General features: G+C 44.2%; 1 protein-coding gene across 1 annotated transcript; it reads left to right on the forward strand.

Moving 5' to 3' along the window:
- Nucleotides 1-1,968: 1,968 nt before the first annotated feature.
- On the forward strand, nt 1,969-15,147 carry tp53inp1 (tumor protein p53 inducible nuclear protein 1). The gene is made up of 4 exons (XM_030393052.1): nt 1,969-2,219; nt 5,601-5,977; nt 9,764-10,289; nt 10,948-15,147. Exons 2-4 carry the CDS (start codon nt 5,854-5,856, stop codon nt 11,168-11,170), a joined length of 873 nt encoding a protein of 290 aa, XP_030248912.1. The 5' UTR covers nt 1,969-2,219; nt 5,601-5,853; the 3' UTR covers nt 11,171-15,147.
- The last annotated feature ends 260 nt before the right edge of the window (nt 15,148-15,407 follow it).

Here is a 15,407-nt window from a genome sequence, read left to right on the forward strand (position 1 = left end):
TCGCCAGTCCGACGTAAATCTGAGCAGCAGAAGCTTCGTGTTCCTGGAGGTCTTTTGTCTGAAGCTTGTGGCCTTTCCCCCAGATTATGGATTGAATGGAGGGCACGAGGAGGAGGAGGAGGAGGAGGAGGAGGAGGTGAAGGCTGGGTCCCCCTCATGTTCCCCATCTGAGGGGCGACGAGGTCTGTCAATCCCCCCGTCGACCCAAATATCAGATCCTGAGCTTCATCCTCTGTGGAAGAGCTTCAGAACCTCAGACATGATTCAGTCACCTTCATCGAGTCATCGAGTGAAGTCGTAACTGAATCTCTGACACAGCGAAGGACAAAACTACAAGATTTAGTGCCTAAAATCTGTAAAAGAATCTGCAAGGTTTCCTCCCTCAGTCCTGAAGGGTCCAAACGGGTTTTTCCTTCCTTCCCTCCCGGCTGGAAATCATGTGGTGGTGAACTGTAATTAACTCATTTGTGAAGTGGCTGCTCCTGATTACAGAGTGAATCTGTCTGAGTTTTACCCGATAAACTCGTCCGAAGGTTAAAAATCATAACAAGGGAACTTATTTCTGTCACAGTTTAGTCTGGTTCTGTTTGATCCGACCTGTTCTGGACCGGCTGTGTGGCAGATCTGCTTCTTTGTTTGTTTTCTTGCCAAGCGTGCGATGAGGATCTGCAGCTCAGGTTCATGTTACCACATTAAGTCCGGAACGATTAGCTGGTCTGGCTCTGTTAGAAGTTCACTGATGAACCTGCTGCCGCCTGTTTGTTCACTCTGAGCACGTCGAGTGTTACAGTCGTGGTTTCACGTCCAGCTGCTCGTTAGAACGAAGCATTTTCCCCCAAAATGTGACGCGTCTTCATCACTGAGGTTTCTTTAACGAGCCGACGAGCAGCAGCAGTCCTACAAACTGTGTCCAACATGCTAATGCTATGCTTTGCTAATCATTCAGGGTTTAACGGAAGCAGCAATTTTTACTACAAATAAGAGTTATTGTAGTTTTTTGTTTGGTTGCCAGATTCTGAAAACACATCTAAGTAAATGCATAAGTCAGCTGGAAGCTTTGGCACAATGAATCTACAGTGCTGCTGTTTTAATAACCTTCATATCTTTAATTATAACTTTGTTGATACTTGATACAGTTGCATCATGGGGAATGTAGGCCCCAGGTTTCATGAAGCACTCCACTGGTCTGTTAGACTCATTATGAACACTTAAAAAAAGAAGTTATCTAAATCTCCCCCTTTAAAACCTCAAGCCTACATTACCCACAATGCAACATGGCTGCTGAGTGATTACATGCAGCTTTATACTATGTTTTTTCGACCTGTAAACACACTTTAATGCATAAAAACAGTGTAGACACCCATTGAAAAAGCCAGTAGAAGAAGTCAAAGAGAGAAACAGTGAACATCTGCACGCTGAGACGATCCAGAAACTAACTTCATCCAGACTTCATCAATACATCTAAAAACATCCTGTGTTTGCTGACATTGTTTACAGCAGCTGTTCATCATTATATAACTGTGTAACTTATATAAAAGTACAAAGGAAGACGGTCGTAAAGTTCTGCTCTGATCAAAGGTGTCTGGAAACCCTCCACACGCTGTTCTAATTTGCAATGATTATATTTTTATGACTCTATTATTTAAACTGTGACTCTGAACATCGCTGACAGCCATTGGCTGTGAGGACTCTCAGAGAGCAGGAAGTCCTGCAGCCTGACCCGGATGTTGGTCTGCTTATGTAACATGTGTCTGTTCTTTAGGAGAGAAAAAGCCCAGATCTGGTTCTGTTGTTCTGCAGAGCTTTGCCCAGTCATGCCCTTTTTCAGAGAGAAGGAGGAGGAGTCACGTGGGTTAGTGACAGCTCGTAACACCGCGTCTGATTGGCCGGAGCCCGCGCTCCAGGCCCGGCCCCTCTGATAGGCTGCTGTTGGCGACGTCACGCCGATCAGCTGTTGGAGCTCCACAACAACAACAAAAGAAGGAGCAGTCGGGGGACTGAGAAGGAAACGGACTGAAGGAAAAAAAGAAAGAAAGAAAGCAAGCTGAACCACACTGTGACTCCCGATGTACAGTCCATAAAGAACCTTTTTTATATTTTATTTCTTCCGCGAAGAAACCCTCAAGTTTTTCTATTTTTCGAAAAGTAACGCATCTACCTCAGTTTTAAGGATTTTAATCACGATCTTGAAGCGTTTACATCCTCCGTGTCTGCCGCAGGTGAGCTCTTTGTTTTCCTCTCGGTGACCGTTAACGGCTCCGGTGCCTCTTGTTCTGACACTAACGACCCTTTTTCATCCATTTTACAGCAAAACCACTCTTTTATTGTCAGAAACAGACGATCGTGAATAAGTTACGTCGCGTTATTAAACGTCTGCGATGCTTTTTTTATTCGGCTAACTCTTTGCACTGCTAGCTTAATCTTGCTAGGCTGTTTAAGCTAGCAGTGGCTGGTTTTCGTGTTTTTTCCCTCTCAACTTTGACGACAACAACCTCACGATATATTTATATATTATGGGAAATAATGTCATAACATATTTCTGGATGTAAAAGTTTAGCAGGCAGACGGTCCTGCCCAGCCGGGGTCGAGTTACAGCCTCCTCCTCTTTCCTTTTGTGACCAGCACACAGGCTGCTGCTGCTGCTCCAGATTATTATTGGACTGTTTTTGTCCCACAGACCGGTCGATTAATCACATTAGCACAAACAAATATACGCCGATTTATCAGTCACTCCATCGATGTGAATATTAGCCAACAACCGTGGTCATACTTGGTCATTTGTCAAGTAAAAATGTCATACATTTCTTGATTTTAGATTTTTCCAAGTGAGGATTCGCAGGCTACTTCTGCTCCAGATTATTATTGGACCACTCTGGACTGTTTTTGTCCCACAGACCGGTCGGCTAATCACATTAGCACAAACAAATGTACGCCGATTTATCAATCACTCCATCGGTGTGAATATTGGCCAACAACCGTGTTCATACTTGGTAATTTGTTAAGTAAAAATGCCAAAAATGTCTTATTTTTAGCTTTTTCCAAGTGAGGATTCGCTGTTTTTTTTTCTCAAACTGTATTTAAATTCAAAGTTGATGGTTTTTAGACAGTTGGTCGAACAAAACAAGACATCTAAAGAAACTTTTATTGACATTTTAACTATTTTATGATCGTTTGTCTTCTCTGTGACAATTCACCTTTTATACCTGTTTTATAACATTGTAAGATGATTTTCTTCTGGTTTTGGATTGTTTACACGCCACAAACTAATAATAAAACCTAATATTCTAAAGGCTAAAGAATCAATTTAGTAATCATAAACATTAGTGTCGTCGACAGTAATCATTACCGGTCCTAAACCAAAGTAACCTGTAGGACCAGCTGACATCAGCCTGACTGATATTACCTTTTTAAATTTGCTGTCATAAATCCTGTTTCTGCTTGAATAAGCTGTTGTTTGCCAACTCGCAGGTAATGTGTCTCTGATCCTCCTGATTATCGGCTCCCTGCGGGGGTTTAATGTGTAATCCTGTCACTGCAGACTAACACTCTACTCTTCTTCTACACTTTATTTGACACTTGTGTGAATAAATAATGGCTGCATGATGTAACAGATGTATTAATTGCTCAACAGAAAGCCACAGCCATGACTCGGTTAACCTTTTTAGACATTAGCCGCCCATAAGAGGAGCTTCTCCTCTTTGTGTTCACTGATTATGATGATTTGAGGATGATTTATGGTGTTTATCCCTCAAATGTTGAGCTGGAGGAGGAACAGGTGCGGCAGATTATCCGCCTGCTGTTGTCGCCGGTGTGACGGTTTATTCTGTTCGTTTCTCCGTCACAGCTGCTCGGCTGTTTACAGAGACGAGTCCGGCTTTTGTTCCCCCGGAGAAGCGCGCTTCCTCCCCGCTGCATGTAATGAATACGACAACAGAGAAATACGAGCCGGCACAAGAGGATTTAAACGCATCGCAGCTGGTATTGAACCGAGAGCGCATTCAAGAAAATCAGACATTTGAGTTTCTCAGGTTCTTCTCAGGAAAAAAGTCACAATCTGGCATTCAAACCAAAAGGTCGACTTATATTAAATAACATAATATTGAAAGTATATTGTTTTAGCACCCAAAGTGATTTACAGGCTTTCTAACTCACAACAAGTAAGAAAAAAAATATTTAATGTTAGATGTATTATATACATGTCCTTCATATCTGTGACCCTGCTTCGATTAAAGGTGTAGTTTGTAGTTCAGGTTTTTGTTCCTGCCTAAACAAACTCTTTGTTTTCATGATTGAATAAACTGGTTTTACTGTGGCGGACCCTGCCACATTACTAGCTTCAAACGGTGTTCTGGAAAAAAAATGTCCTCTGAGAGCAGCGTGTTTATTGAGCTAATGAAAATACATACTTCTGAGTTTGTATTATTACCTCATAATATTGTAAATATTAAAATTCTGGGTTTAAATTACATTCTGCTCCTTTAACTACACTTCAAAAATTCAAAAATGGCATGTGCACATAATAATAAAGATAAGATAAGATAATTTTCCTGTGACGACCTCCATGTGACATTTTGTTCCTCCTGTTACAGTAGTTTGTGTTGCTTAGCTTCTAAACCGCTGATTTGTTTTGATAAGCATTATTTGCAATTTAAATCCAAATTGTGAGGAATTATAAAGTGTATTTTTATCTGCAATCGAGACACAAGTATCTAAGAATTGGGCGCCTGTTAAATTTATACTTTAAACCAGCAGAGGGCAGCATATTGCCAGAGTACCTGCTAACTGCTGCTAGCTGCCATCAGGTAATTGGCTAAATATTGTGCAAATATAGAGTCAGTGCTTCATGTCAACAAATAAACACAAGTAGGTCTTTAATCCCTCAGTTTCGTCTGCAGAGTTTCCTGTCAGGCAGCTCCACCAATCAGAGAGCCGTATGTAGCCTGAGAGACAAAACACAGAGTGAAATCAACCATAACTCATTAACGCGCTGTTACGACTGAATGAAAGCTTTTTGTCGCCTGTGTTTTGGCAGCAGGATGGTGGGAGGACGATAATCAGAGAGTTGTTAGTGAGTTAATCACACTGAAACTGAAAAAGTAGAATTTAAAGATGTAAAGAGTGAGCGGGCCGTTACACACCTGGCTTTCATCCACTAATATTAAGCCGAACAAAGCTTCCCCGCCCTCCCTTCATACAGCAGCTGCAGCGGGACGTCGACACCGATCGCTTCTTATTCTGTCTGTTGACTCTCTATGAAAGCCTGTAGTGAGAGCAGCAGAGCGGCTGCCGGCCAGCTGTGACTGTGTGTCGCCTGAACACAGCTCATCTCTTTATTCAGACACAGCGGACAGCTTCTCTCTGCTCGCCTCCAGTCGGTTTGATAACGGAGGAAACTGCAGCTGCCTCCATCGGTCTGACAGGAAATGAATCCTGACTTTACAGGCTGATGATCAGGTCTGCAGATCAGTGTGTGTCTGCAGCAGTAAAGCCCTTATTATGTGTGTGTTTATCACCTTTACATGCCTTCATATGATCTCTGTTGAACTCTGTCATGAGTCCAGCAGGACTGTGTTGATGAACTCTCTCTGTCCTCCTCTCAGGGCCTGTTTTGTACTTTTGCACTCATTGAAACGATCCCGACATAGAGCGATGTCCAGCCTGCGCCTGCTGGCCCTCAGATGATCCATGACCACACCTTATTGATGCACTTTAGCACCTTTCCGGAGCCTTCCCGCCGCCGTGAACCCCGCAGCTGATGACCAAAGTGTGCGCCACGCTTTCCCGCCGTCGCCCCGAGCCACGTGCCTCCCCCAGCCCCGCCCGCAGCCTCGCGCCCCCGCAGGACGTCCAGGGATGTTCCAGAGGTTCGCCAGCGCTCTGTTCGGGGACGACGTGGAGGAGCTGAGCCGAAACAACAGACCTGGAGATGGAAAAGAGGAGGAGGAGGATGAAGACTGGATCCTGGTCAACTACCTGGGTGAGTCTTTTACCAGTAAAAACACACTTTCAGCTGAAGGTAAACTGGTAGTTCTTTTAAAACAACAGAAAAGACATTTAAACCACTGATGCAGCTGCAGACTTGATTTAAAATGTGAAAAAACAACCAAATAAACATAAACTAGCTCCACACAGCTCATCCAGTGTGATCCATCAGCCTCGGGATCCTGAAGATGTATTTTACACGACATGCGGTCGAGCTCGAGAACCCTCTTCAATTAATTCCTCACCAGAAACCAACACTAACACGCTGCAGGCAAAACCTGTAACAACGTACGAAACCTCAACTAAAGTCCTCCCCTCACACTGAACACACACAGAGGTGACAACACAAAGTAAAGAGTAAACACAGACAGTTTTTATTGGACTCACGTGTTCGTGCAGAGGCTGAGCTGCAGTGAGACGAACATCAGAGTCCTCATTCAGCTGATTTCAGCAGGTTTTAATCAAATCAAGTCTGAATTCAGCTTCTTCTTCGGGGGCGGCTGCACATGAACACACTGTAGACACACCAGGTCCTCGGTGAATCATTAAAACCTTCCTGACTTTGTCCACATTTCATGTCTCTGCAGCTTTTATTCTCACATGTGTTGTGTAAACACTCCCTGAGCAGAACACTGAGACATCTGAGGACTTCATGTTGGATGTTTTTCACTATTTTTGGACTTTTTATGGACAAAATAACTGATAAAAAAATAGAAAAAATAATTGTTAGTTGTAGCCACTAAACCGCAATATGCTTGTGACAGAAAAAACATAAATGAGACGTAAAATAATAAATACATCTGCAAAAAGACAAAGTTACCCTTAAATGTAATGCACAAATCCATAAAGATTGACTCTGATTCTCTAAAGTTGAGTAATTTTAAGTCTAATGGAGCAAAATGAACCTGTGAGACCTGTTGAAGCCAGTCAGCAGATGGATGAAGAAGCAGCAGGTCAAAGAACGACAGTACAGTACAAGTTTAGACGGTTTTATTGGAGCCAAGTTTCCAGCTGAGTCTCTCACACACACACACACACACTGTAAACAGAAACATGACACACTGCGCTGACTTCCGTGCGGCTCTAAGTGAAGCTCAGCACAGCTTCGGTCTGCCCCTCCGTTCACCCGCCGCCGGTCTTGACTCGACTCGACTCGACCCGTCTCCGGTTCCACTGCCGTGTGAATACTTCAGGGGGGAGAAACAGGCTGGCTGGCCCACTTCAGGGTGGAGGGTGGAGGGTGGAGGGTGGAGGGTGGTGCAGCAGGGTGCCATCAGGCAGTTTATGGAAGTCAACCTGTAAACAGGTCAAACAAAAGCGTCTGGGGAACCAGAGGATGTAAAAATAGATCCTGGTGCAGCTGGAGCTCCGTTCTGGGCCGGTGAGGTGGACTTGTATGGGCACAGAGCCGCTCCGACATCCTCCTGATCAACACACACACCTGCACTCAGTGTTGTGTTTCATACAGGCACAAATGTTCAGGCCGCACAAGAGAAGTCTGAAGGTTGAAATGTAATAAAAGCTTCCCTCCGGTTGGAAACTCGACGGGAATGTCAAATCATCTAATCCGAGAGGTTAAAGGAGCAGTCTGCAGTTTTGGAGACTCAGAATTTTACTATTTACAACATTAACGAGGTGATAACACAAGAAAAATGTATCTTTTCCATCAGTGAATAAACAAGCTGCTCACAGACGGAAGCACTGTTTGTAGCTAGAAAGGTGGCAGGGTCCGCCACACGTAAACAGAACTCAACCTGTAAACAAGGTCAGAAGTTTAAATGATAACAATCATTACCATCAGTTAAAGGTTAACTATGCAACTTGTTACTGGCCTGCAGGACAGAGCTCCTGACGCACAGATTAACAGCTTGGAAAAACATTTTAAATGCACTTTAAGGCCATATTTTGTTAAACGTCAGAGCAAACTGGCTTTCTGAGTTTGAATTATAGTCGGGCGAGAACAAAAACAGCATATCTGCCCGTCTGGAAGTCCTACAGTTCAAGAATAAAGGTCTACAGAAGGTGAATCGTTACTTGAAAGAAGTTGCATAGTGCACCGTTCAAAGATCTGATGATATTTACATGCATGTTGCAGACTTCAGCCTGCAGCTCAGAGTGTGTGTGTGCACAGCAGACGTGACCATGTCAGCCTGTGTAGACAGACAACAGAGCTGCACGCATGTCGGGCTGCTGCTTCCACACAGAACGCAAAGAAACCAACAACATGTGACTCGCTGATGATTGTCGCTCAGGAGTCCTCCGGGGTCGTCACATGTTCCTGCATGTGTGCCGTCTGTCTCGATCAGTGCAACGAAAACAAACTATGGCCTTTAAAATGATCTCATGTTGCAAAATCTGGTGAAACGGCTGGTGGAGTCATGACTCAAGTGAAATCAGCTGTTCGTGCAGGACTGAAACCCTGCAGACTCTCAGCCAGAGACATGGAAGGTCAGCCGGTTCGTTTATTATCCGCACCGACCTCATTAACCCGACACACCGCCTGCCAAAGTCTCCAGAACTCTGCCGCTCCTCGCTAACAGCAGAGCCTGCAGAGGAAGAGCTCGGGCGGCGAGGGGTTGTCCTCGCTGCCGTGAGGATAAAGTGTGCAGATCAGCTGCTGCGTGCTGAGTCGGCACTCTGCAGCCTCTTAGGCCTGTTGTGGGTAAACACGGATTCCATGTTCACGCTGGCTGACATGCGTTAAACAGAGCGACTTACATGCTCACTGTGACCGGCGAGGGCACCGAGGTCAGGGAGGAGACTTGGATGGAGGTGATGAGGACTCTGTTCAGTCCTGCAGCCGCATGTCTGAGTTAAAAATAAAGCTCTGCAGGGTTTGAGCATTAAAGATGCCCCTGGTATTAATTCCCAGTCTTTATATAAGTGAAGGAGAGAATAAACAGAAGTGAAACAACCAGAGACGTCTGCTCAGTCTCCACAGTTATTTATAGCCTCCAGTCTGCCAGCCGGAGCTCGTGTTGCCTCCACACCTCATAACTTCCTGAGTCTCTGTGAACCATCAGAGGCTGATTTGTGTTGTGCAGCAGAGTCAGTGTGGGAACAACACAGAGAGGGTGCAGGTTAACTTCTGCAGCTTTACGTGGAGGAAACACGGAGGGGAAGGATCAGCAGCAGCCGGTCTGCAGGCACGCTTACAGAAACCGGCTGTGGTTTCAGTTGCACATGTGGCGCTGCAGCTCTCGGCTGATTGTTTACATGTGAAGGCCTCGCTGCTGCTGCACAGACAGACCACAGCGCCGCCTGCTGGACAGATGAAGGACCTACACCAAGCAGTCACACTTGTACTCATTTTCAAACACTTCACTGAATCTGCAGCTACTTTGATGATCAGTTAACCGCTTTCACAACATTTCTTAGTAAGGAAAGGCCAAAATTATTTGATTCGAGCATCTTAACTGTGGTTGTTTCTCATTCAGCGGTCAGCTGAGGGAACAGCTGCAGATAAACAGACTGCAGCCACATCAGGTCCTCAGAGGAACATACATTTGTCAGATTCCAGCCTGAATATTTCTTCTTTCTTTCCAATAGATGACAGTAAAGTGAATATCTCTGAGCTGTGGACAAAACAAAACATTTGACGACATCATCTGGGACATTTTTCACCATTTCCAGACACTTTATGAACCAAAGTCAGAAATATCAGAAACAACAGATGGTGTAGTAAATGTCCTGAGAGACGTTAAAGAATCAGGATTTTCAGTGAATCCTGTAAAGTTAAAGAAATCACTTTGTAAAGCTCCGCCTCTTTCTCTCCCTGCAGCTGAAGCCTGCTCCTCTCAGTGTGGAGACGGTCTCTCTGGATCCACAGTCGGTCCCGAGGAAGACGAGGAGGAAGACCTGGTGATGATCCCCTCCCCCATGGCCAGCCCTCCAATCCGCTACGCCTCCTGCACCTCCCTCAACTCCACGGCTGACACCGACCCAGATGGCAGGGCGGAGGAGGAGGAGGAGGACGACGACGACACCGAGGAGGAAGAAGAGAGCGGGTTCCTTCGCCTGGACGTCGGCTCTCTGGAGGAGAGCTGGTTCGTCACCCCCCCGCCCTGCTTCACCGGCCGCGGCAGCAAGCCCGTCCTCCTGGAGACGAGTCCTCTGGAGAACCTGCTGATCGAGCATCCCAGCATGTCCGTGTACGCCCACCACAGCCCCCCCAGACTGACCCTCGACCCCCTGCCGCGCTCCCTGGACCTGGAGCTGGGCCTGCTGCCCGGAAACATGGCGTCCGCCCCGACAGCCTCCGGTGGGAAGGAGAAGGGCAGACGAGCTCTGGACGGCCCCCGACACAGGTAAAGTCCCGACCGCCGGAAAGACGAGATGAAATGACCACTAACACTAACAGTAATCATACAAAAGTCTTTAAACTTTACAACATGTCCTCTGAATGTGGCTGTTTGGGTCTTTTGAAGTGCCGAAAACTCTGAGAAGGAGAAATCACAGAACTGTTTTTCATTTTAAGTCCCAGAGTTTTAATTTCTGCCTTCATCTCTCTTCGTTACCAAGAGCCCTGATACACATAAAGATAACACAACATTTAGAACAATGAAACAAACAAATAAATGACTAAACACTTTAAAACTCACAGACATTCATATCGCTGAATAGACCAGTCTGAGTACCGACGAGATGCTCGAGTACCAAATCATCTCCAGACGTAGTGAAGTTAAGAAGACTCAGTTAACTGTTGTGAAGACGTCGACACAAAGTAGATCTGTCTGCCACAGAACAGTGACTTTACTGTTCTGTTTCAGCATCAAATGTCTTGTTGAACTTTCAAACTTCTGACCTCCAAAGAGCACAAAGCAGAAGTTAACAAAAAACATGGCTGACTGTAACCGAATAGACGAGTCAGCAGTGCAGCGACACGAGGTCTCAGACGCCATCATGCATTTTATTTTACAGCGTCTAACCGCTCTCTGCTTCTGTCTCTGTCACCTCCCCCTGCAGGCCGGAGGTTGCAGTCGTCCCGCGGCGCTCCAGCCTCCACTCCGCCTGCTACGCCGCGGCGCTCTCCGCCCGGGCCGGCCTCCTGCAGCAGCGGGCGGGTAACACCACCCAGCGCACCCAACCGCTGTCCCGCAACGCCCTGCGCCGCCTCAACCTGCTGCGCCCGCAGAAGGCCGGCACCGTGCACCTGCACCAGCCCAACCAGAGACACCTCAACTTCTGAGGTGTCCTGACGATGACATCATCATCATCATCATCATCATCAACCTCATCACCAACCTCGATCCTTTAAGCAGTACGGGAAACCAACACTGGCCACACACACCTCTGTTTTCTTCTTCTCTTATCAAGAAATCAACACCAGCAACAAGTCGATCGACACATCAGCCATCAGTCACGCCCCGATCTGTTCTCAAATCTGATTGGACGGTGAAATAGGGAAATAGGCTGATGATTTGTTTTGTTATTTTATCAGCTCATGTGGCCAGTGGGTGAACGGTTTCTCACCTCCTCCCGTCATCCATGTTTGATTCATCCTCCGCTGGACCGGCTTGTGTCCAATCACAGAGAAGAAGAGTCGTCGCGGTGACGTTCTCTTCTTCTTCTTCTTCTTCTTCTTCTCCTCTTTCTTGTCTCTTCTTCTTGTTCTTTGTGGACAACTTAATGTGTAGAATCAATGCTGTAGGTCACTTTACTCAGCGGCAGGTTCACAGCGTGGCGGGATGCAGCGATGATGTCACGGTGATGTCACTGGCGGGCGGCGCGGTCTCTTTGCTGTCTGGTGACTTTATGGAGACGTTACAGGTCACAAACCGCTCGAATGCGTTCAGTGCAGCAGCACGTCGCCGTTTAATCAGTGCAGGAGTGTTGTGGTAGTGATGTCATACAGGAAGTGATGAGGCAAAATGTTAAAGGAACAATCCCCTCAAACATTCGAACACTGGCATTATCAGCAGCTTTAGTTGTTTTGGGAGATGATCTCTAACGATCTTGTCTTTTCTGTTTTCACTCAAGAAAAATTAGTTCCTACGTTTCCCAGAATGCCTTTTGACTCACATCACATGAGAACACGTTAATTAAAGGGACGTTCCACTAAGTTAACCTCTCAAAATAAAGGCCTAATGAGGAGCACTTCTCTGTCTGTGTCTGTGTGGAGCAGGACGGCTCTGAGGAAAAGATCATATCAAGTTGCATTATGGGAAATGTAGGAGTTATTGAAGGGACGGTGCTGCTTCAGAGTCTGTCTGTTGTCAGTGGGCCAGTTTTATGTGGAAGCAAGTTAAAATTTAGGCTTCAATTCAAACGTTGAGCGACATGAAGGCAAAGTTAAACAGCCCGGAGACGTTTCTGCATTCAGAGTCAATAATGTGAAACTGACGGCTGTAGTAACTGAAAACTGAGAAACAGAACCGAGAGAGTCGGACCTGTTTCTGCAGCTGCTTTGCCTTTTTGAATCTGTTTTCTGTATTTCTATTTCCAGTTTCTCTGTTTCCTTTGTGATAAATGACTGCAGTTCTAGACCGAAGTCCTCGCTCGCAGAAATCTGAGGGACCTCACGACGTTACCTCATGTTGTTTTTTGTTTTTTTTTACATTTGACTGGATCCACAAAGGAGAATACACCTCACTAATGAACACGTCACCACTTACTGTTTCCTCAGTGTTACAACATTTTGAAGGGACTTTAATTTCTTTAATTTCCTGCCTTCAAGTTTGATCTTGTCGTTATCTAAAGTCCTGCAGCGTCGCCTCCTCGTCCTCTCGCTCGTCCTGCCTCCCGCCGGCTGAACCTGCCTCTGACTTTGTAATTCAGTACTTTTCACAATATTTTTTTGAAAGAAAAATTAAAATGAAAAAAAAGACGGTAAAGATTACTGGGTTAAATATCACTAAACGCCTTGTTTTAACGGTAGCTTTGAGATGAACAGAAATGTAGAAGAAAAAAAAAATGTATTTAAAAGAAAAAAAACTTCCAAAATATTTTTTTGAAAAGAAAAAAACAAATTTACATATCAGTATGAAGTTGGTATATATGCGTCTATCTTGCTTAGGTATGTTTGGTTATGTTAGTGTGCAATCTGTTGCATGGTTGTAGAGTTGTGTTAGCGTGACGACGGTGGGAAAAAAAAAAGAAAACGGAAAAAGATTTTGTTTCTTTTTTATTATTTTTGTTTGTTTGTTTCTTAAAATGAATCTGCAGTCCACTTCTCAGGGTCACAACCAATCACCTTTACTCTTTAGGAAAATGCAGATTTTTACTTGACGGCTGATGATTCTTTGTGCGTGCTCGGACTTTTCCAGCTCTTGTCCCGGCGAGCTTTCCCTCGTGAAAATGTTTGTGAGAAATAATCGACTCTTTAGTTTTTAGCGTATCTTCGGTCCCAGGACTGTGAAAATGAACACTTGACGTTCTCAGTCGACTGTTGGAAACCCATCGAGATGGAGAGAAACTGTTGGTCTTGTTCAGCTGTGTTTATAGTTCATGTTGTTTTTTGCTCGAGTGTACCTAACATGGTTTCTAGAAAACGTACTAAAATGCTTTTTAACTCTTTCTATTTTCCATGTTAACTTAGTTACATTTTGCTAAACTGTTAAAAAATATTTAAACCAAAAAAGTAGCAACAATCTTTTAACCTTTCACTAGTTTATAATACTGATGTTCTTTTATTTGTTGTTTGAAAGTGTTGGTGAACCACACTGCAGGTCAGAAATGAAACCATCCATCTCACAGAGAGACTGAATCCTATGGAGAGAAAATGAAAGGGGCAGTTTGTAAGATACGGCCAGAATATCAGAACAAACATTACGAACAGAGTGACGACAGCAGTGTTGATGTTCTGAAGTTAGCATGCTAACCAGCTAGCTCCTAACAGCCTGTAGTTTGAGCTGGAGATGTAAAAGCAGTCAGTTCACTGCTGAGTCTAACAAGTCAACAGAATGAAGTCACAGCTGGTGATGTGCTGATGGCCTTTATTTTAGTTTGACCTTCAAATTCTGGCCATTTTACAAATTATACCTTTTAAATGTTGGAAGACAAACAAGTCATGATCTCGATTTCCTAAATGGGTGATTTATTTACTGATTATCTCAGCGTTATGACTCACAATTGTGACGTATGTCCGACTACATATTTACTTCAGACGTTTTGCAGTGTGGTTCCTGATTCTCCGGTCACACCTGACTTGAGTTTGTCTCTGCAGACGTGTTGATTGGACGGTAGCATTATTAAGAAAGCACTAACAAACGTTTTGTTAGGCGTCTGTATGGTTTGCTGTAAATAACGGTATAGCTGAGTGTTTCTCTCTGGTGTATTTAAGCTCATCTTTTAATTCTTGAATGTCTTTCTCTCTCTCTGCTGTTGAGCTTTGCAATCGTGGACGATGTTATTTTGATGTTTTTGAAAAAAGGCGAACTTAAAGACAGAAGGGACAGGAAGGAGACGGGCGCTGATGATCCGTCTCCTCCTGCTGTCAGGAGCCTTACATGTTTATCTTTTAGTTTCTGTTCTCAGTTCATCTCTCCATCATCAAACTAACAGGGATTTATAATGTTTTTGTTCAATGCCTTGAAATTTGTGGATCACGTGCCTTCCAGGTTGAAATGTTGTAATGACAATGCATCAATGAAGAACTTGAACTCCCTTTTTTTTTTTTTTTGTTCCTTAATGTCCCGAGTGGACGTGATAAATAAAAACACACAAACAGACGTCAGAAACCAACTATGCACCACTCGGAGGACGCTTGTTTGCTGTCGCCGCCGCCGCCCGCCCACACAGTGTACGGCTTTTATAATGACTCAACAAAACCAGACAGAATGATGTAGCAGAACTCTTTTCTCCTTGTTTGTTAAAAAAGAAAAAACAAAAAAAAAAAAGAGTGTGAAGAATATTTTGTGGCATTTTTTTATTTTTCACCAAGTGTTAAACGTTTTTTTGCTTTTGTTTTTTTTTGTGTAGTTTACTGGAATAATACAGCACTTTGCCAAAAATAAAAAAAAAGGTGTAGGAATTTTAGGGTTAACTTTTTATTTATCGACATAACTGGTCTCCTTTCTTTGTATTTTTGGATGTATGACAGATCAATTCACTCTGTTCTGATGTCAGAAAAAAAAGCTAATTAAAAAGTGGGGTCATCTGTTTTGGAACTGTAATAGTTAATACATGTGATCTCTTATTAGCCTATAATAAATGTTTTCATACGCAGCTCTCCTGTTTCTGTTTCTTTCTTCAGCCTTCTGAACCAAACGCAGCAGTTCATCTGACGGTCTGTTCGATGAAGTCGTGTTTTTATCATTTACATCATGTGATCACAAGGAGTTAGACAAATATCATCAGTGTTAATTCAGTTTAAAGGAAAAGTTCACCCAAAAATTCAAGGTCCAGTCATCATCTCCTCCCTCCATGCTGATGAAACTGAAGTAACTGGAGACTTGTTTTAATCCAAGTCTGCAGAAGCCCTAAAA

This window comes from Sparus aurata, chromosome 17 (assembly GCF_900880675.1).
Source record: "Sparus aurata chromosome 17, fSpaAur1.1, whole genome shotgun sequence".
Taxonomy (NCBI): Eukaryota; Metazoa; Chordata; class Actinopteri; order Spariformes; family Sparidae; genus Sparus; species Sparus aurata.

Excerpts from the sequence above, each read along its gene's own strand:
- tp53inp1 (XM_030393052.1), top strand. The coding sequence starts at position 5,854 with ATGTTCCAGAGGTTCGCCAGCGCTCTGTTCGGGGACGACGTGGAGGAG. Across the intron at positions 5,978-9,763 it reads GATCCTGGTCAACTACCTGG|CTGAAGCCTGCTCCTCTCAG; the intron begins GTGAGTCTTTTA and ends CTCTCCCTGCAG. Across the intron at positions 10,290-10,947 it reads CTGGACGGCCCCCGACACAG|GCCGGAGGTTGCAGTCGTCC; the intron begins GTAAAGTCCCGA and ends CTCCCCCTGCAG.